General features: G+C 52.7%; 1 protein-coding gene across 1 annotated transcript; it reads right to left on the bottom strand.

Moving 5' to 3' along the window:
* Positions 1-351: 351 nt before the first annotated feature.
* Positions 352-20178, bottom strand: LOC119095094 (fringe glycosyltransferase). The gene is made up of 10 exons (XM_037217985.1): positions 20139-20178; positions 17122-17228; positions 13798-13846; positions 12279-12381; positions 7340-7487; positions 6321-6406; positions 4921-4991; positions 3935-4029; positions 1396-1478; positions 352-1184 (listed from the first exon to the last, which is right to left on the bottom strand). The coding sequence occupies exons 1-10, from the start codon at positions 20176-20178 to the stop codon at positions 1130-1132; spliced, it is 837 nt and encodes a 278-aa protein (XP_037073880.1). The 3' UTR covers positions 352-1129.
* Between the last annotated feature and the right edge of the window lie 569 nt (positions 20179-20747).

The following is a 20747-nucleotide window of genomic DNA, read 5'->3' as shown; positions in this document are numbered from 1 at the left end:
AAAAGATCCCGATTATTAAGGGGAAACAAAATCAAGCTGCATTTGAGATCAAACAAAATAAATGTCTGCGAAGTGAAAGTAAAGGTTTTTGTTTATTTGCCGACGTGACGGGGGTCGATATCTTTCTACACATGAGTGACTACTTACATGAGTTGAAATGCATCAAAGATTAATTAAAAACATGTTGCTTATTACATTTATTCGAACATGTTTACAAATGTGGGTGGTATTACCTTGCTATGCTGTAACCGGTCCTGCAAATGATGCTACGAAACGAACGAATTTGACCTTTTTGCCATTTGTGCATTTAAGATGACTGTAAAACAGCATTTCTGACCATCGTTGAATTGATGGGGCCTTCCTAATCTGAGACGAAATCCAGCCAAAGTTCATGTTCAGCTAGAATAAACTGTCCGCATTATGGATATGATTCATCAATTTTTTCGATTCGAACGGTTCATTTCGAATTCGACACAACCGACAATTTGAATTCGAACCAGACTCATCGAAATCGACATCGTACGATTTCATCGGCACGATGAAAACACAGCTTTAAATTCTGATGTGTCTTGGTGTCACACATTCTCAGTGTACAGATACGTCACAAATTGCTACGAGTTCTCGAAACACGTGGCACCTACGAGCACACACGTGATCTAAGTAAAGTCACAAGTCACCCGGTTTCTAGCGAACAAATATAGGTGGAATGGTTAGAGCACTGACGCCGTCTTGGTGTAGCGGCATTGCTGCGATAATGCGGCGGCAGGGTGCGCATCAGCTGTCTGCAGGGGACAAAGCCTAATACTGCCGCCACGCGAACAGCGCCGTCCCGCCCATCGCAATCCCAGCTCGGCGCATTTTGAACGGACCCTCACGTTTACACATGGCATACGAGCAGAACCGGACAGCACCCTATGTGATAGCATGACATTCTTCGTCACATCATCACGTCATATCACATTTTCCCATCACACCTCACCTCGCGTCGTGTGAGGGAGGGTAGCGTATCACAGACAGCACGGTCACGTGACCACACGTTCGCCACACATTTTCCAGTCGACAAACTCCGCACGAAATTACTATGCTGCAGTGAAAGCCCTTAGTGCTAAATGATGAATTTGATGCAACGTCATCGTGGACAGAATGACGTAGATGGATAAAGCAGGCAGTGAAGAGAATAGAACCTGCAAACAAGGAAAGCCCGACATCAGTGCCCCATATTCCATAGTTGAAGACATGCTAGACTAGGTTACACCGTTTTGATAGACTAACAAACACATTCTGACGGGTAAGAGACGCAATCTATTCCAAGGACACCATTTTACAATAATCTGTTCAAACCACTTCTATTCGCATAAATTATCCTTCAACAGCTTGCGGTGATCGGGTGCTCACCGTGTTGGGTCCTTCTGCTTGTTGAATGTCTCCAGGTTGATGACATTCTCTTCTTCCCCGTCGCTGGCATAGCTGAACGATATCTAAAACGACACAGCCGTTTAATCAGATGCAAGAAGGCAGTACGGCGCTGCTCAATCACGGCTGACGGTCCTCGTTTCTCACTAACGGTGGTGACTGAAATGACGGCATATCACTAGTGGACGCACAGATAACTGTCACAGGCATTGCGTATTTGAAAGCGCCGCAAGAAACGTAGGACTGAAAATGACGGAAGTTAAAACTTAAGAACTGGAGAAGACGGCATGACGACGAAAGGACAAAACAGCGGCGTTCATGATGTATGCGCCTGGCGTTGTGCGCGCCTTCACACCTCTCCAGATCCTTGATGACACTTCTCACGCTGCGTCCATGGCAGCGATCATTGATGACAACCTTGGAGACCTGCACTGCTACCAGCAGAGAGAGAGAGAGAGGGAGTGTGGGAGAGAGGGAGTGTGAGAGAGAGGGAGTGTGAGAGAGAGGGAGTGTGAGAGAGAGGGAGTGTGAGAGAGAGGGAGAGTGTGAGAGAGAGGGAGAGTGTGAGAGAGAGGGAGTGTGAGAGAGAGGGAGTGTGAGAGAGAGGGAGTGTGAGAGAGAGGGAGTGTGAGAGAGAGGGAGTGTGAGAGAGAGAGAGAGAGAGAGAGAGAGAGAGAGAGAGAGAGAGAGAGAGAGAGAGAGAGAGAGAAGAGATGAGAGACAGAGAGAGAGAGAGAGAGAGAGAGAGAGAGAGAGAGAGAGAGAGAAGAGAGAGAGAGCGAGGAGAGAGAGAGAAGAGAGAGAGAGAGAGAGAGATAGAGAGAGAGAGAGAGAGCGAGAGAAGAGAGAGAGAGAGAGAGAGAGAGACAGAGAGATAGAGAGAGAGAGAGAGAGAGAGAGATAGAGAGAGAGAGAGAGCGAGAGAGAGAGGAGGAGAGAGAGAGAGAGAGAGAGAGAGAGAGGAGTAGAGAGAGAGAGAGAGAGAAGAGAGAGGAGAGAGAGAGAGAGAGAGAGAGAGAGAGAAGAGAGAGAGAGAGAAGAGAGAGAGAGAGAGAGAGAGAGAGAGAGAAGAGAGAGAGAGAGAGAGAGAGAGAGAGAGAGAGAGAGAGAGAGAGAGAAGATAGAGAGATAGAAGAGAGATGGAGCGAGCGATGAGGCGCTCGAGCTGCATCGACGCAGCTTCAGAGACTCGCTGAGCTCTCGCGACTGAGGAGTCTGCGCGCTCGTCGCTCCTCTCCCCGCTTCCTTCGAGGGAGACCTCTCCGAGCTGAGCGCGTACCAGACTAGCTCTTAGAGCGATCTCCCTCTCGCTCTCTCTGACCTCCCTAGAGAGAGAGAGAGAGACTGACGACCTGGCCAAACCAAGTGGACGACACGCTTTGGGCACGGTAATACTACAAAAAAGTTAATTTAATGATATACTCGTAAGCTGTCATTTTGCGTTTAAGTACTCGCAAATAGCCTACAATGTCATGGTTGATACGAATCAAGCGAAAGCTATTTTTCACGACGTCAGACTCGATAATAGGCTAGATTTGAGATCTGTGAAAAATAAAAACTCGCGGCCGGTTTAACATGCAACTAACGGAGTGGACTGAATTGAAAGCCAATCAAACCTAAGAGCAACTCTAGGACGTCTCTGCCTCCGCCGCGCACAGTTAGGCCTAGTCGTGCTTTCACACGGTCCGTAAGAGACCACACGAGCGCGTGCTGTTATTCCGAGGTCCTCTGCAGCACCGCTGCCTTCGGCTGCCGACGGCTAACGCTGCTGGTACGCACGACAAGGTCGCTCCCGCCTCCGGAAACCCCATGCGCTTGTTCACTCAGCTGTCCGTCCAGGCATCCTTGCCGATTCCCTCAGCGTCCGTCCAGGCATCCATACCTGATCGCTCAGCTGTCCGTCCAGGCATCCCTACCTCTCCGCTCGGCTGTCCGTTCAATCATCCTTACCTCTTCGGTCAGCTGTCCGTCCAGGCATCCCTACCTCTCCGCTCGGCTGTCCGTTCAATCACCCTCACCTCTTCGGTCAGCTGTCCGTCCAGGCATCCCTACCTCTTCGCTCGGCTGTCCGTCCAGGCATCCCTACCTGATCGCTCAGCGTCCGTCCAGGCATTCATACCTGATCACCCAGCGTCCGTCCAGGCATCCCTACCTGATCGCTCGGCTGTCCGTCCAGGCATCCCTACCTGATCGCTCGGCTGTCCGTCCAGGCATCCCTACCTGATCGCTCAGCGTCCGTCCTAGTCATCCCTTCCTCTCCGCTCGGCTGTCCGTCCAGTCATCCCTATCTCTTCGCTCAGCTGTCCGTCCAGGCAACCCTACCTGATCGCTCAGCGTCCGTCCAGGCATTCATACCTGATCGCTCAGCGTCCGTCCAGGCATCCCTACCTGATCGTTCAGCGTCCGTCCAGGCATCCCTACCTGATCGCTCAGCGTCCGTCCAGTCATCCCTACCTGATCGTTCAGCGTCCGTCCAGGCATCCCTACCTGATCGCTCAGCGTCCGTCCCAATCATCCCTACCTGTTCACTCAGTTCCTCGCTGCGGATGAACTTCATCTGCTCAAGGTGGGAGTGAAACCGGTCCACCACGGTCAGCGGCACCTTCAGCAGGTGTTCTGCAACGGCGCCGGCAGCGTCACCAGGACCACGCTCAGGCAGACACCGAGGTGGCGCTTCACTGCCACTGCCCACCATTGCTTCCCTGTCATTGCCCACCGGACAAGCAAAGCACCCGGTGCAAGGAAAACACTGTCGAGAGGCCTGGACATAATGCGTGTTGCGGGGCGAGGGATTGATATCCGAAATACAATGCAGTTTTTAGTGCTTTTGCGAATGCTGTGGTGTTTAAGCCTGCCGTGATGGATGAGGTGCGTATAACCGCAGGGGAATGAACTGACGGCGACCGCACAGCGGCGTACAGGCTTCGTTCAAACGTGACCGCAATGTCCTCCTGCGGAGCGGCTTCCCGCCTTCTCCCTTGGGTGCGGTGAGAGGCGCTACCGCAAACACTGCAGCAAAATCTTGTGCCACCGTCGGAATTGTGAGACAAGGCAGGAGAGAAGGGTCAGGGGCAAGGGTCTGCTATTGGTATCTTGGCACGACAAACATACTTACGCAACAACTGCATTTACATGTATGGGGAGTGTCGTGGACTACTTATCTTGGTTACGAAACCCATTGGGCCCGTTGTGAGATCAGACTTATGGTGGACCCGGCTTCAGCGGGATCGACTCCAGCTCTGACTCCAGGAGTACGTGGTTCATGTGCGAACAGGTCCGCACTAACTCAGACGCGGTCGCCGACGCCGAGCAAGACCACATGGTCTGAAGCAGTCGTACATCGCGACTCCATAAGACGTGGCCCAGTTCCCGAATGGATTCCGATGCAGAAATTCGGGTGGGAATAGCATACAGGTGAATAACCGGATTCAGCATCTGTCGATTTCGGAACCAGCTCCGACCCCTCCGGGGCCGAGCACGGATCTGATGTGATGACGTCATACGCACCGACGATGTAGCCGACAGTGACGTCATCAGGGAGACGGATCTTCTCGGCGACGCGCATGAAGCGGCCTCCGCTGCAAACCGAGGAGCAGACGTTATTGGTCGGCACCAGCAATACTCACCAATCACAGTCGTCGCCACCGGAGACGAAAAACGTGATGGTCTTTAAGAGCCGTTCCTCGCAGGGCTCCCACGGCGGTGCCTGTCGTAGGCCCGTTCGAGATAGGATCGCCGCCTTACGAATGTCCCGCGCGCGTGCCTAAACACTGCAAAGCGAGCCTACGTTGTTCCCAATCAGCTGTCGCACCGACCCTATCAGGATTTGATCAAAGCGTGGCAATATCTTCCGGATTTAGGTAGCTTGTAGCAAGTCGCAACTAGGGGCACGCGTGAACTTCACTCACTGTTGGCTAGGTAGCTTTTAGTTAGGAAATCGGGTGCTCATCCAGTGTCAAGTTTTAAGGCAAGTTGTATTTGGTGCACAATCTCCAAACGCAGGCACAGAATAACCACGCGTGGGCACAGGCGCATCCAGACATGAAGGAATCGGGGATGCGGGGATGGTGGTAGGATGCTTTAACTTGTGACAGTTCATTATAAGCCCCATGATGCATGGCAAGAACGTGCCACTTAAAGAACGCCAAAGACAGACTCTACAAACGGCTTTCTCTCTCCAAAGCCGATAAATCGACGATAGGCAAAATCGTTGTTCCTTAGCGTTCAATCTCTATGTCCGCGCTTTTCAGGGGCGGTCAGGGTTCCTGAGCATGTGTCTATGTCACAACGATCGCCGCGCGCGATGAAGCGCAATCACGAGACACAAACAAAGACAAGCCACAAACAACCTATACTTAAGTCCATGTCACGTAGCCCGCCGCCTTCAGCCTCAACCCGGCCATCGCAAGTTATTGGACCGGACCGGTGACCTCGGCGCCAAAGGTAGCGCCTGCTGCCGCCTGCACCGCCCCACCGCGATGACCGCTGCACCATCGTCTTATCACCAGACGGTCTCTGCAGCTAAATCACCGACGGCCCGGATTCAGGCCTGACACCGTATATTCGTTGCAGTCTGCCGTCTGCAAACACTAATGGAACGGTAGCTGCGGCGTAGTGTACGAGGCTACGTTCGAATGCAGCAAAGCCGGTTGGCAGCAATAAATACAGAAGCCGGCCGGGTTTACAGCTTTCGATAAATCAGTCGGCTTTCACCGAACACAGGCTGCCCCGCATTAATCTTCGGCGACCGTTCCAATAAGGATACGCCCGAAGGACGGGTAAGTTAACACCGACAGCGGGTGTAAGCGACCGCGTGATTGCAAGGTTCGGCGATTGCATCTCGCGACGCCGGCTGCAGGGCGCATGACGTCACGGTGGCGGGATGATGTCACTGTGGCGACACCTACCTGGCGAACGGCGACATTTTCAGCGCCAGGGCGCGACTCAAGCAGAAGCCCGCGCCGCCGGTGCCGAACCAGAATGAGATCCGCTCCTGAAACAGCCAGTGCGTGAGGGCAGCACGGTGAGAGTGGAGACCGCGCAGCGCCCGCCCACGTTCTGGTGATTTGCCGGAAGTCCTGCATGAACGATGTGTAGAATGCCGAAGAAAAACTTGAAAAATTTTACCGAACTGAGCGACGTTCAATCGCTGTGCTCTGTGGTATTTGCCCATGCTGCATGGGTAAAGATGGGCCATGGGCCGATCTATGCGTGGGCCATGCATAATCCCAGCGCTGTCCATCGCCCGATTCGCCATCGGTCATGCAGTGAACCCGCCGAGTGGCATACGTTTGTATGGGTATGGCGGGCTTTACGACAGTGCAGTGTACAATTTCAGTCGGAACAGGCGCCCTCCGTCGCAAGGCCTCGCCATGAGCACGGACCGCCATGACTGATGTAAGCGGACGGGCAGCCTGCGCCCTGACGTGTCTAAGTCTAAAAGTGTGGCTGGCCATTCGCGTTCCCGCCAGAGACTGCAAACGGAACCCTCCTCATCCCGCTGACACGGGAAGACCTAAGCCGGCTGCGATAGGCTCCAGGGCCCGGGATTTCCGGTCACGTGACTGGCGCGGGAGGGCGTCTCACGGCTGCCGGCTCCGTGACCGTCTCATCGGAGCGTGGTCACGACGCCAGGGAGCGGGCCGGTGGCTGCGGCGGTAGGACCAAATGGCCCGGGCCCGGGACGTACCAAAACTGGGAGCGACCCGCTCTCCCCTGCTCGCAAAGGTGGTGGCCAGTTACGGTTCGGTCGCCATGTTCTACGCTACCGAAACACCTGTAAAAGCACCCAGACCAGTCGCCTTCCCCACTAAATGGCGCATGCATACGCTCACATTCCGCCACGTCAAGGGTCGACCGACCGAGACGTTTTCGACCTTGTTCCGGTCGGTCCGGGTACAGACGTACTCCTCCGGCACAGACGTACCCCTGGCCGGTCTCGGTCCATGATCTGCAGAGGCGCGCGGACGGAGTTTCTGCCCAGGTACCAGTCGTGGCGGGCGTCGTAGCCGTCCAGCAGGCGCGCCAGCTGGTCGGTGTTGACGTAGTTGTCGTCGTCGAAGTGGCAGAACCATCTGAAGCGCCGGCGAACGACTGTGAGTCATCTAGAGCGGCGCCAGCGAATGGCCATGAGCCATCTGAAGCGCCAGCGAACAGCTGTCAGCCATCTGAAGAGCCAGCGAACGGCTGTGAGCCATCTGAAGTGCCAGCGAACGGCTGTGAGTCATCTGGAGCGGTGCCACGAACGGCTGTGAATTATCTGAAGCGCCAGTGGACGGCTGTGAGCCATCTGAAGCACCAGCGAACGGCTGTGAGCCATCTGAAGCACCAGCGAACGGCTGCGAGCCATCTGAAGTGCCAGCGAACAGCTGTGAGCCATCCGAATCACCAGCGAACGGCTGTGAGCCATCCGAAGCACCAGCGAACGGCAACGAGCCATCTGAGGCGTCAAGAAACGGCTCTGGGTCATCTGAAGCGCGAGCCTAATCGGAGCGTATTTTGCTGCGACTAGAAAAAATGGAGCTCCATGCATATAAAGTTAAGTGGGTTTTGTCGGATTTTGAACCGTACATACTTTCTACGGACGACATTAACAAGATGCGTTTCCAAGGTCTTTGGTGCACCTATTTCATGCATCGAAAACTGGTGTGGATGCAGAGCCTTGTAACACCACGAACCTGTTAAAGTGCGTGCCTGCGAAGCCAGAAAGCCTGTCCCAGTTCGAAGCTTTGTCGCGCAAGGATTTCGTGGCTCCCAACCTCATCCATGCGGAGTTTCCAGTTTTAAACATGCTTGCTGTCGTGCCATAATCCATCGATAGAATGAAAAACATTTCAAAAATTACGCGCGCTAAGTTCGCTTCTAAAGAGCCTTGCGGCGAAGGGGTCACAACCCATTTTTCAAAGCACTGTTTCAACATCCACAACTATAAAAATCACCCGTTCACGGTCACGTCATCAGGTGGGACCACTCGTGAGTCTAGGAATCCGCGCGGACGCCTAGAGATGAGGGCTCCGTGAGGGCCTCTAGAGGTGAGGACTCCGTGAGGACTCCCAGACTCGAGGCGAGTCTGCGACTGCGCAGACGCGTCAGACGATGTCACGTGACTGATATTTTGTGAACGTCGCTCGCCAAAGTTGTTCTGTCAGTTACCTCTCAGCGTGAGAGCTACTAATCGCTGTCACCGGTGAAGGATTAGTGAGAACCACAGTGAGTGTAATGCATACGAATGCAACAGCAGGGAGACAGACCTTCCACCAGCTCGAGCGCCGGCCGTTATCTCGAATGCAACGTGTGTCACATTACTACGAGTCTGATGATCATTAATCATCTCACACACGTGCCTGTAAACGGATATGATCCTGGAGGCCAAAAAGATCGCAGGGTCCGATCCAAGGAGCCCATAATATGAAGCACTATGGGATCCTGGATCCGCCCTTCAATCCAGCCTCTGGTATGCGCGTAGGCATGCCTAATCGCTGAGTACCCACGATTGCACATCTTATCAAGGCGCATCGGTGACCGCATAACGGCGCACCAGAAGTAATGTGCTCCTGATGAACCACTTTGTGTCGTATATGCCAGCGAGTGACGCGGTAAACGCCGTTGCTAATACCCACAGTGAATCTGTCATTAAAACACCGCTAACCACTTTTCACCGCTTTAAAAACCGCTCAACTCCCCTCCGCTGACAGCAGCGCCATGGTACCTGCACTGGCAGAGTTTGTTCGGATCAGCTGAGCGGATGTCGTGCCCAGATGTGTGTGTGGGGGGGGGGGGGGGTGGAATGCTTGGTCGGCCTGTGGTCGGGACGGGGGCGGCACAGCGGGCTCCGGAAAAACACTCCGCTTGCGGGCGGCGCGGTAATCGCGCCGACCACGGGCGATCAGCTAATGCATCCGCCATGAACGCGTCCAGCCGGCGGAGCACCCCGGTGAGAGCGGGCTGAATGGGCCTGCGTCCGGCAAACACGCCGACGGATGATGGTGCCGGCGCCCGGCAGTTATTGTGTTCTCAGCACGCTGGCTAGTGTGGCTGGTAGCCGATGCGTTGGTTGATGAATTCAGGCGCGTCATCTATAATCAGTGATTGTCGGTAAACAGCGCCAAATGTTGAGCGTCGCAACTACGATGATATTCCAATCTACGGCATGCATTTCCAGTGTACGTAAAGACCTACACATACGTATGTGGCTTGTTAATGTAACCAAATTGGACTTAATGACCAGTTTGTCATATTAACAACGTAATGCCCAACAAAGCTTGTATGATTACTGTAGTTACCCACACATTCGCACAATTTTGTTTTCAATTTAGGTAGTTAGGCATTGGAAATGTGAGCCAAATTTAGGTGACATAAACTTACTACCTATGCCAAAGACAACAAGGACAGTCAGAGCTGTAAACAGCGCTGTTTCACTTCGAGCATGTTGGCGACCGTAAGTCCGCTGCCCCCAACCTTCAACTTAGAACGTCCCGACACATTCGCGGCGCACGTGCGTAGCGGCGACGGTTTGGTATCGCTCACGGCTGGCACTGCTTATATTTCGCACGGAAAAACAAAAATGAAATTTTTAGACTTCGGTGAGCCCCATTTCGGCCTAGCAGCCTATCGTGACATCAAGTGTTATAAGCTTTCATGGCTATTGAGAGAATGCCCAGATATCTGCCCTGCGGTCCGAACGGATATCATCCAACATAGCTAGGCTTGGTCGTCCAGCTCAGTTTGGGACGGTATGTTGGGATTTGGGGTTGGGGTTGTTGTGACGGTATGTTCGACGCCCGCCGTTGAACGGATTGTGTCGATCCAAAAGGCGTTTTTGAGTCAGATATCCTGACATGTGGTGTGCACCTTGCTGATTTGCACCATTACTTATTTTTCACCAAGGGCTTCCTATTTTTCAACATGGAAAGCTTGCGAAGTTTCGACCCTGAAGTAGCCATGATGACAGGTGAACACTGGTGGTGCTTTAACTAGGACGGCGTTTTAGTGCATAAGGTTCGTCCGTTCATAATGTTAAAGGCCGATTCGAACACATTCGCACATGAGATCGCGGATAAATTACCTCAGCTGTAATACATCAAGTGCTTGGATTGATTTCAGTTCAAGCACTCTTTTTTTTGGAATATTGTTCATCCGGTCATACGGGAAATACAATCGGAGCATTCTGGGGCCGAACCAACTACTTCAGCTGACCACTCAGTTTCCAGCGCGCAGGAAGCTGACACCCTCACCAGGCTGACTGGCGGGAGATGCGTGAGTATAGTATGAGTGCCAAGGCGTGTATGTCGCGCACTTTGATGACCATTTGGTCATCACATCAAGGCACTGATTTCTGCGGACCCAGGCACAGCCGACCCTCGTGTGGCAGTACTGAACGAGCGGAGGGAACAGATCAGTGAATGTGCATGCGAGGCAGGCATGCATCGACTCTTGCACGCTACCCTGGTGAGGGGTGGGCTCATTCACTTAAACTCCGCATCATTAAATACGGTAGAAGGGAATCGGCAGGCGCGTGCTGCATACGTATTACATACAGACGTACAGACAGACAGACAGTCAGACAGATAGAGAGGAGGGTAGACACTAACTTAACGAAACAGACAACAATTAGCAATAACCGGGCAGACAGGGGACGGACGGACGGACGGACGGACGGACGGACGGACGGACGGACGGACGGACGGACGGACGGACGGACGGACGACCAGCCAGCCAGCCAGCCCGCCAGCCAGCCAGACGGGGACAAAAGCGCGGAGGTGGCCCATCCCGAGGACTTCCCGTCATTAGTGCGCTACCCTTTTTGCGGTGGCGGGCGTGGCACACCACACTGTGATTGCCGCGGTGACCGTGCCGTTTCCCGCACCTGTCCGGCGCCGGTCAACAAAAACGCCAGGGCCGCCGCGGTGGCACCTGCTCACCTAATTCCGGCCAATTACGGGTCGAGGTCGGAAAAAACAGCCGGCCACCGTCCGCTCCCTTCGCGCCCGAGCTCAGCGAAAAATGGCTCGTCATGCGCCAGAGCCGTGCGTATTTGTGTTGGGGGGCATTAGCCAGCTAGCTGAACTTAATTAACTGGTTAAAGTTTCCAGAAACAGTTACACTCCTCCTCGGAGTGTGTGGCTAGAGGCCACCCCGGACCAATTCATTTCGAAAGCGAGACTGCCGACTCAGGCAATCCAGCTATAGCAAATAACCAAAAGCCGCACTCGAAAAGCCGTATGACTTCAAATCCCTACCAAGCTTGTCGCCATGATGAAAAGCATAAGCCCGTGGTAGCCGCGTCTAACATCACTGTAGGGGTAAAAGAGTTAGCCACAGATGAGTCAGGCTTGACTCACTCCTCATTAGGGGACCGTGGGACAAAGAGGAGCAGGTGCAGCTGCGTCACGAAAGCGACTGGCATGTGGGGGCGTCATGGCAGCATGCAGAAACACGACAATCTAGAGAAGCGCTCGCCGGTTATCCCTCCCACAACAACGGCCGTGGAGGTCTTCTAGTCACGAATGCGCTGTCGCCTTCAAGCGCCGAAATCGTGGTAATCCTCGAGCTCTTCCGCTGTGAGATTAGGACCAAGACTGCCAGCGCATGGAGCTCCAGTTGTGAAGACAGGCTCGAGGCGACGAGACAATATGAACAACTGCGGCCATGGTTCATCGATCATGCTAAACGTTATCCCCACAGGCAACCTGACACCTGAACTGGAAATATTCGTGAGTTCGTTCAGGCCTTTGATAACGCCACGAGCCCTGCACTTCAGTTCAGAAGCGAATGGATGTTTCAAACTTCACGGCGTAGGAAGCGGGAGCGTGGGGGTAGCGGTTAATTGAACATTTCTGCGCACGGAACGACGCGGCTGTACCTACTTTTTGCCAGACGCCATGAAGGTGTCGTACTCGACGGCCATCTTGCAACAGAGGGCGTCTCGGTGGTGTGATGACGAACAGTTGGTGTTGATCACGTGACCTCCTGCAACGCGTGGAGCAATTATAGCGCGCACAACCTACCTCGCAGTTGGAATCGTACGCCCTTATGGTGTCGGCTTAACATCATGGAGCTAAATTATCACTTCCGACTCCACTCCCGCTCCCTCCCCTCCGGCCTGCGCGAGTCGTCATTTTGTTTTACTGACGGACGTTGGCTCACTAATGTCTGATTAACCTCAGGGTTCGCTGCAGCGGGACAAAACGCGCTGGGAACAATCTATTTAGGGTAGTGCCAACATACAGAGAGTCTTTCATGAGAGGGCTGAAATGTTAATTATCTTCAGCTTAAGAAAATGATATTCTCGCGAGAAGTCGACCAGCCGAGTAGAGAGCGAGAAAATCACCACCGAAAGCGGCAGAAAGTTGTCACTGAAGTCGGTCGGTGATACATTATAGCCCTACGTAACGCGTTCAGTGTTTCCTTTCAGTCAGTTGGTTTGGGATCGTCGATGAATTACCCTATGCATGGAGGGAAAGAGGGGGAACTTTGATCAAGCGGAACAGAAGCGTGACGAGGGAGGGAACGGAAGTTTTGAAAAAGCGTAACGTTACTCTAAAGTGTGATTGCAAAACGCAAATCGTGCTGAAATTCTGAAAAAAACCAGCTTAAACCCTCAAAGCCAAGTGTTCTGTTTTCCTCACACGACATGGAACTCGCCCGCTGTTTTGTTTTGCACCTCTTGCTGAATTATGGCCACACACGATACTTTTTGGGAACGTCACCTTAACAGAGCGTAGCAGGGGGTGGGGGGGTGGGGTGGGGGGTAATCCAACGCAACCAGCTCGTGAATAAGAAGTAGAGAGGGTTTGGAAAAAGTCAAAAATGCGTAATGTGATTTCTGGACGACCCCTGAGCCTAGATTTTTCATAATTTACACTGGCAGGAAAGATAATCACCCGATTTCAATTGCACCAAACATGACATACCGCATGAAATACTACATTTCTTTGACGCTTTTTAGTATGGGTCTTTGAACGTATAAGCCATGAAATAGTTTTCGTCATATTATGAGGTCGGACGTAGTCTATCGTGGCGCGACATATATAAGTCAGTTGCGCTACGACCTCGGCAGGCATTAACACTTTCCCTAACGAAACATATCAGCTGGCGTCGCGAGGATTTGGGGAACACCAACATCGGCTACTACAGTCCCGACTTTTAATCCTAGCGAAGCACATCAGCTGGCATCGTGAGGGCTTGCGGAACACTAACATAGGCTACTACGGTCCCGACTTCTAATCCTGATACACACAAACAAGTTTAAAAAGAACGTCACGTGAACAGTGCATGCGCGGCAAAAAACGCGGATTTCGTGATTTCCCACAGTCAACAGTTGAACTGTATCATGTTCATACATGCTTCACGTTTACAAACAATGTTGTCAGCCATACATCTCACCCGTTCTTTGTAGCAGCTCCGGATCTTCTTGATCCGTGAAAAACCACGTCTGAAAATGAAAACATGCAGTCACTACCACAGAACTCGGACTGACATGCTCATGAATCTGATGGCGGAAGATGAACAGAAATCAATGTGGGGAAATACAAGCACATTGTAGACACAACAATGCGGTGCTTGAGTGCATGGCCTTTACGAACAGCTCGACGCAGAGCTGTTTGTAAAGGAGCTGTTCGTAAAGGAGCTGTTCGTCACGAGCTGTTTTGTACAAAAATCGCAACAATCGCACTACATTTTCGGGAACCGCAGGACTGCTTCTGGTGCTCGCATCAAAATGTCGCATCAAAAAGCTTTTTTCAAAACTTGCCCGTTTAAGAGGAATGCACAACTCAAATATTTTGCAACCATAAAGTTGTCTTGATTTTCGTATTCCCAGGTGTCCAGAACTGCTAAAGCCCCCTCACAAACTGAAGCTCATAAATATATAAATGGTTTGCCTGGAAAAGACTACAGGACAGTTTGCCTCGACGCCGTAAAAGACACATTTGGACAATGACAGTTTGTTTGCTGTTGCATGTCTTGTCGCCTATTGTTTAACATGCACAGTGCATGCACAACATTCAAAGCAAGTAGACCATTGACCTGCTTAAAGACACGCATGGCACAGCATTACAGTTCTCCCATCCACCTGCCAGTCTGCCTGCAGTCCCATGCTTTCTTCAAAGTTCCACATCCAGACCTTGGGTGGGCACGTTTCCGCGAATCCTCCTCCGGACCTCCGCGACCTCCGCGGGCGGCGGGCGGGCAGACCAGACCCTCGACCTTCGCGCGAGGGTTGAGGGTCAGCCCCACCGGCGACCGCTGTCAGCACCGACCCCTCCCCCTCTCCAGCCCCTCAACCGAACGCGGCCGGTGACTGGAAGTCGTCGCTATCTGTCGAAGCCGAGGCGACCTGCCCGCAGAGGGGCAGGCCTGGGCGAAGGTGTCTGTACGCGCGCCTGAGTGAGTTTGGTCGCCTTTCGCCTTTCGCCTTTGGTCGCCTTTCGCCTTTTTCGCCTTTTGGTCGCCTTTTTTGGTGCGGGACAGAGGAGCGGGTTGAGCCAAACTCGGCCAGCCTCACAGGGCTCGCCGCAGGAGCGGGCCTCCCAACTTTATGCCATCGACCTCGCGAAAACTGAGCTGCCATGAATTGCGCCGAACTACACGGCACGTGGATGAAATTTCATTCCGGCCGCCGGAGACTACATTGCATCACATTACACGGTCGACATCATGTGACCACGGCAAACGGGACGGTTAAAGCCCCCCCCCCCCCTCTTCCCCCTCCCCAATCAGCAGCCATCATCTGGTGCAGCTCGTCGATGGGTGCACATCGCTAGTACCGCCGCCGGACAGTGGACCGTTAAGGCATTGTTTGTGCACACGTTCCTTCCCCGCGGTCATACCGGCACTACAAGCCAGCATCGTCAGGGGCCACACAGATAACGGTACAACGGACAGCAAGGTTGATCAGATATACGGTGATTTTTTGCACGCCACGTGCACCAGGCGTCGTGCGCATATGTTCGTGCGCAGGACAATGCATACTTTCAGTGAAGTTTAACGAGTGCCAGTGCTTCTGGTAAGCAAATGAAGGGTTACCGGGCTTGAATGCTCCCGACATCACAGCAGCTCGTGACGGGCGACCATCCCTAGCTCCCGACTTCAGTTTTGTTGCCTTACAGCTGCAAGGTTAACTATTTCGCTCAATTGACGTTGATGGCTTTTGAGCTGGTTGAAGCTCACGAATTGTTGCAATGCTAGCTCATGCTGACCGCAATGCTCGATGCACTTATTATCTGGTCCTCCAGCCCACTGATGACATGACAGACGACGCCATGATGCAAGGATGATTAGGTAAAGATGGTGGGTAGGCAGGGAGTAGATGCATGAGGTAAGGATGAGTTGTATATGCAAACTCTCGGTATGCATATCACACTGTTCAGCAGGTGTGGACTTTTGTTGTTGCAGGCGCCCTGGATGCTTTTAAAATGTCTTTATTCTCTGTTTGAATCCACGCACGTGTCATACGTGCTGGTAATGATGGCTCAAGGCAACGTCTATGTCAGCATGCACCCGGATACAATTATGTCAGGAACAATAAGCCTCCTGTCTTAGTTGAGCTCGTCGATACTACTTTGCACTGCAGAGCCCACCTGGTACCAATGCGCGGAGAGTGAGAGTGTTCACTGTAAAATTGTGTATCGGACGTTGTCATAATAGCAGATTGGAGCTACTCCTCAAATCAAAACATGATGTGCTAAAGGGGGTGCAGTTTTATGGAATAGGATTCAACATTTTCCCGTGGAATAGCCTGATGTGAACTAAAACATGCCCATATGTGCATCCAGGACATGTAATACGTGGGCCTCGCTCGCGCCCTGGAAGCAACTCCACGCCCCTGACAGTGCGTCCAGGCCAAAGCAGCTGGTGACGTCAGCCTCCATAATTGGTGGAGGAGTGATTTACTGCTCTTATCGAAAGAATCAGCGCTGGCCCAGAAGGTAGTGCACTTTTTCGAGACGCGATAACACGGGCGTGCATTCGTGCAACCGCGGCCCGGTCACACACGGTCGCCCTGCATATGCGTGTGACCTGAAATTTCCTGGATTGAAAAGCATCATCTGCAGCATCGTGACTTGTAGTTGCCCGTGCCCCCCCCCCCCCCCCCGCCACACACACTAGCGAGAATGCTCGGCGCAAGCAGCAATGACCTGGCTATTGTTCACGCTACCTGTAGTCACGTGGTCTCTAGCCATCTGACGCAGCGGCACCTAACTTGCAGGCACGTGACCGAGGCCCACATGATACCGTGACCCCGCATTCTTCATAACAAAATGGAAACCAAGCACAGTGTTGAGTCGGCCCGGTCAATAGCGATCTATCGCGCTCAGCAATGTTATGTCATCATGTGCCATATGACAGAAATAGCCGCTTTAACTGCCCCAGTTACTTCGCCGATGTCTGTTCCTTCATTTGCCCACGACGAGGCTAGGTTGAACCCTGTCATTCATACTTTACAAAGTGATGCGTTTATGACGCATCGTAGCACACGCGTTCACCAGCTGAAGGATTGTGACTACAACAGGATTGCTACTGTAGTAGAGAATTACATTACGATATAACCGTGATTAGTGCGCCAGGAGCATTCTGGGGACAAAAGTAGCCCGGCGGGATCTGGTCTTATTTCAGCCGCTTTACAGTCGCAGGTGATCTAACGATACCAGTTACTTTGACATGAGGGCGCTGTTTGTCTTCGCGTGATGGTTCTCCGAAGGTCCGTACCTGAGTGGGGACGCGTTTGAACCACGTGTCCAGGATGGGGGGCAGACGGGTGGCGTGGAACTGGCCCGACGTCTTGACGCTGATGAACACATCTCTCAGAATGTCCCCTGGGGCCGCTAGACTATCGCCGGAGGTCACCAGGAGGTCATCAGAGGTCACCAGATGTTCACCAGAGGCCACCAGATGGCCAGAAGAGGGTGGTGAGCTGCTCCACTTTGTTGTGGTGACGCCACTGGATATGGTGGCCTCTCCAACAGACGTGGCCATGATTTGACCTTCCTCCAGCGGCCGCGAGACGCCCACGCCCTCCGCTGATCTCGACATGCGCGACAGACGCCGGGTCAGGCCACCGAGTCCACTGTGGACATTGAGTCCACTCCGATCATCAAATCCACTCCGATCGCCGAGTCCACTCCGGTCGCCGCGTGACCCGCCAGTGCCTCCCGCCCTGACCCGTGCCGCCCGCGTCGCCGCCAGGCCGAGGAACACGCAGACCCCGAGCGCGCAGACCACCTGCAGGGCGCCCCGTGCCGTCCCGTGCCGGTCCGCGGCCATGGGGCGTCCGGACGGGGCGGAGCGGACGCGTGCGGACGGCGCGGAGCGTGCGGACACACTCGCGTCCGCGGCGGGTTCGCGCGGGACTGAGGCGGCGTCGGCGAGCAGCGGACGGGGCCGGTGCTAGCCACCTGGCGCCGCCCGGCGCTGCAGTCTCCATCCGCCGCCGCCTCCCGCCGCTGGCTCTGCACCTGCCGGGGGACGGGGTGGAGGATGGCAGGGTGGCAAATTGGGGGTTGTGGTGAACCTTGGAGTGTCGTTGGGCGCGCCGTGAGTGCCATTATTTATTATGTCCAATTCGCTAGGAGCCCAATTATGTAACCTTTGGAGGATATTTGTGGTTGAAGTGTAGCATTTTGCTCCATGGGGGTTTCCAAATGTGATGAAGTGGCTTGCACTCTTTTTTAGAGACCACGTCTATAACACAGACCTAAATATGCCGCTCAACATATGTGGAAGAGCCCAGTATTCAGTTTTAGATGATCTTTTGCATAGTCGGCGGTGGTCCACGCAGCCGCAGTAACGTTTTTGACCATGTTACAGCACGCGGTAATAATATAACAGTGTTTGGTTTACCACCGACTTAATGTTGTAGACCACCAGGAATGAGCACAAATAAAAAACAAGAGCAATAGGACACGAGTGCAGTGGCAATCACCTGGCATTCATAATCGCGTCCGAGCAGAGATTTTGGCTGAGATTTTGAGATTAGATGAGCGATAACGCTTTTTGAGCGGGCAACAGACAGATCGCTGAGTATGGCTGGATTTGCTGCGACTGTGATAAACTTGACGAGATGAAGAATATCTCTGAACGGTCCTTTTCATCGCGGGGAACGATCCAGTCGCTCGCGGTTTTGGGAAAGAGACGTCTTGGTCCTTCTGGAACAATTCATCACTAGTTGTACTCATCGGTTCTTTTGTCCGGTAGGCACCTACTTTACTGCGCCTGGGATGGTCTTGTCACCTAGCGAGAAAAAAAAATGGGTAGTTAAAATGTAGACATTGTCCCATTCAATTATTACTGTACAATCCAAAGACAATTCGAGTGCTGATTTTGTCAAATCAGTTTACAGGGATCAGTTTTGCTTTGCGATAGCACAAAGTGTTCAACTCACTAACGCGCATAAAGTCGCTGAAAAGTTCGTGATAACGTAGTAAATTTACCGGGTATCGCGGGAGCTTTCAAAGGCAGGTAACCTTTTCTGGAACATCATTATCTATGGAAGCACTAGACCTGCCCATCCGTCGAGGTTGTGAAAATCCCACTCGAAGTACTTTTGCCCTGTTTATCATAATTGTGCCTTTTCAGACTGATCCCTTCCCAATAATGCTGATACAGTTATGTCCGCGCTCCGTACGGTTTGTCGTCACATTTGGAAGCATGCAATTATAAACACTGGATTGGATTGTGCTTCCATAGGACTGAGGGAGTTCTGCAATCGTACTCGGGTCCACCCTTTTTGGTCTATTCTAGTAGAGTAAAGCGAAATATGCCATTGGCTCCAGCAGATAGTTAACAACGGAGACATTGCCACTTATACTACTTGCTTAATACTTGCGGCAATACTTTCATGCCATGGAGCACTACATGCTACCCCTCTGTCACACGCTCACGTTAAAGCCAGCGTAAACGCGTAGTCAAAACACAGATAATGCATGTATCAGGAGGAGACGCCACAGATTCCTCCATATTAAATCAAATTAACATTGTTCTGGTGGTCTCGATTACTTTCATAGCAGCGCACTGCGGTTAACGGTGAACGTTCATCTTCAGCTTATCCGGCATGCTTCCTTTCCTGTTACCCAGGACCTGCGTTGTTGCTTTTGCACGGACCTTGTTTTGTTTTCGACTGAATGCATCTCGGCTGTTTTAGGCTTGCTGGGAATGTGTTTCTAGTGATGGCACATCTGTATGGGACCAACGCCGGTGTCTGGATGCGCGCTTTTAACCCTTCTTTCTGTGGACATCTTATCACCGGAAACCAAACAAGCGAAGAAATTACAATACTGTAGTTGAAGGCGTTAACAATTTCTTTAGCTGCCATTTATTAATATGAGACAGCAATACGATTTAACATAACCTATTGACTACTTTGCTTGTGAAAAGGAGCGAAACCGTTAATAAATGATCTAATCAGAGTTATTTTACTGCTCAGCCTCTCTCCTTCAGCTGTTCCAGTGTTCTAATGGTCTTAGGCGAAAGCCAAGTCAAGATTATCATCACCTCCCCCCCCCCCGCCCCCCTCGAGATTTTTCCATCGGCCGGCGAGCTGTCTCCGCTCCGGTCTGGGCGGAGGCCGACGAGAGCCGCTGATCTCGGCAGGGCGCACCGGACCCGCCCCCTGCGTCCTCGGCCGGCAAGGACGTCCCGCATCGTTGTGTCACATGTCAGGTTGCGGCGCGTGTCAGGGTGTTGGCCCAGTGTCGGGTGTCGGGCGGGGCAGGCTCGGTCCGACTCACTGCACGTGCGGCGCGAGGTGAACACCACCTCGTTAATCATCCCGTGTGTTTTGGAGGGGCGGCGGGCTCTGGTGTAGCTGTGGAAGGTCCCTTGATTGCGCAGCTGCGCAGACATCTCGGTCCCGATTCTACCCAGGACCGTTGCGTAATTTGGCGGGTGTTTCATGCCAAGGATATCTTGTGGAGCACCGTGATTATTAGAAACGTGCAGCCGGGGTGCGTGAATTGACCAAAAGTGATGTAACATGAATGCTTACGAATTCATTCCGTATCTTGCTAAGGCGTTTAAGTTGAATTTCTTCCAATTTGGGCGTTTAATGTTGGGGTTCAGGTTTCGCCTCCTGTCTGACGTCTTGGTTTCCTGCCGGTCATATCGGGCATCCAGAAAACTACAAATCACATTCGATAAACACGAAGTACTAATCACGTTGGAGAATCACAAATACTTATCACATTCGGGAATCACTTGCAGTGCTATTTAGACACACCCACGCACCACTCACACCCACGCCCACACCCACATTCACCCACACCCACGCCGACACCCGCAGTCACCCACACCCACGCCCACACCCGCATTCACCCACACCCACGCCCACACCCACATTC

Source organism: Pollicipes pollicipes, unplaced genomic scaffold, assembly GCF_011947565.3.
Source record: "Pollicipes pollicipes isolate AB1234 unplaced genomic scaffold, Ppol_2.1 Scaffold_4219;HRSCAF=4965_pilon_pilon_pilon, whole genome shotgun sequence".
NCBI lineage: Eukaryota > Metazoa > Arthropoda > Thecostraca > Pollicipedomorpha > Pollicipedidae > Pollicipes > Pollicipes pollicipes.
Note: the sequence above shows the minus strand (reverse complement) of the source record. Positions and strands in the feature narration are given on the sequence as shown.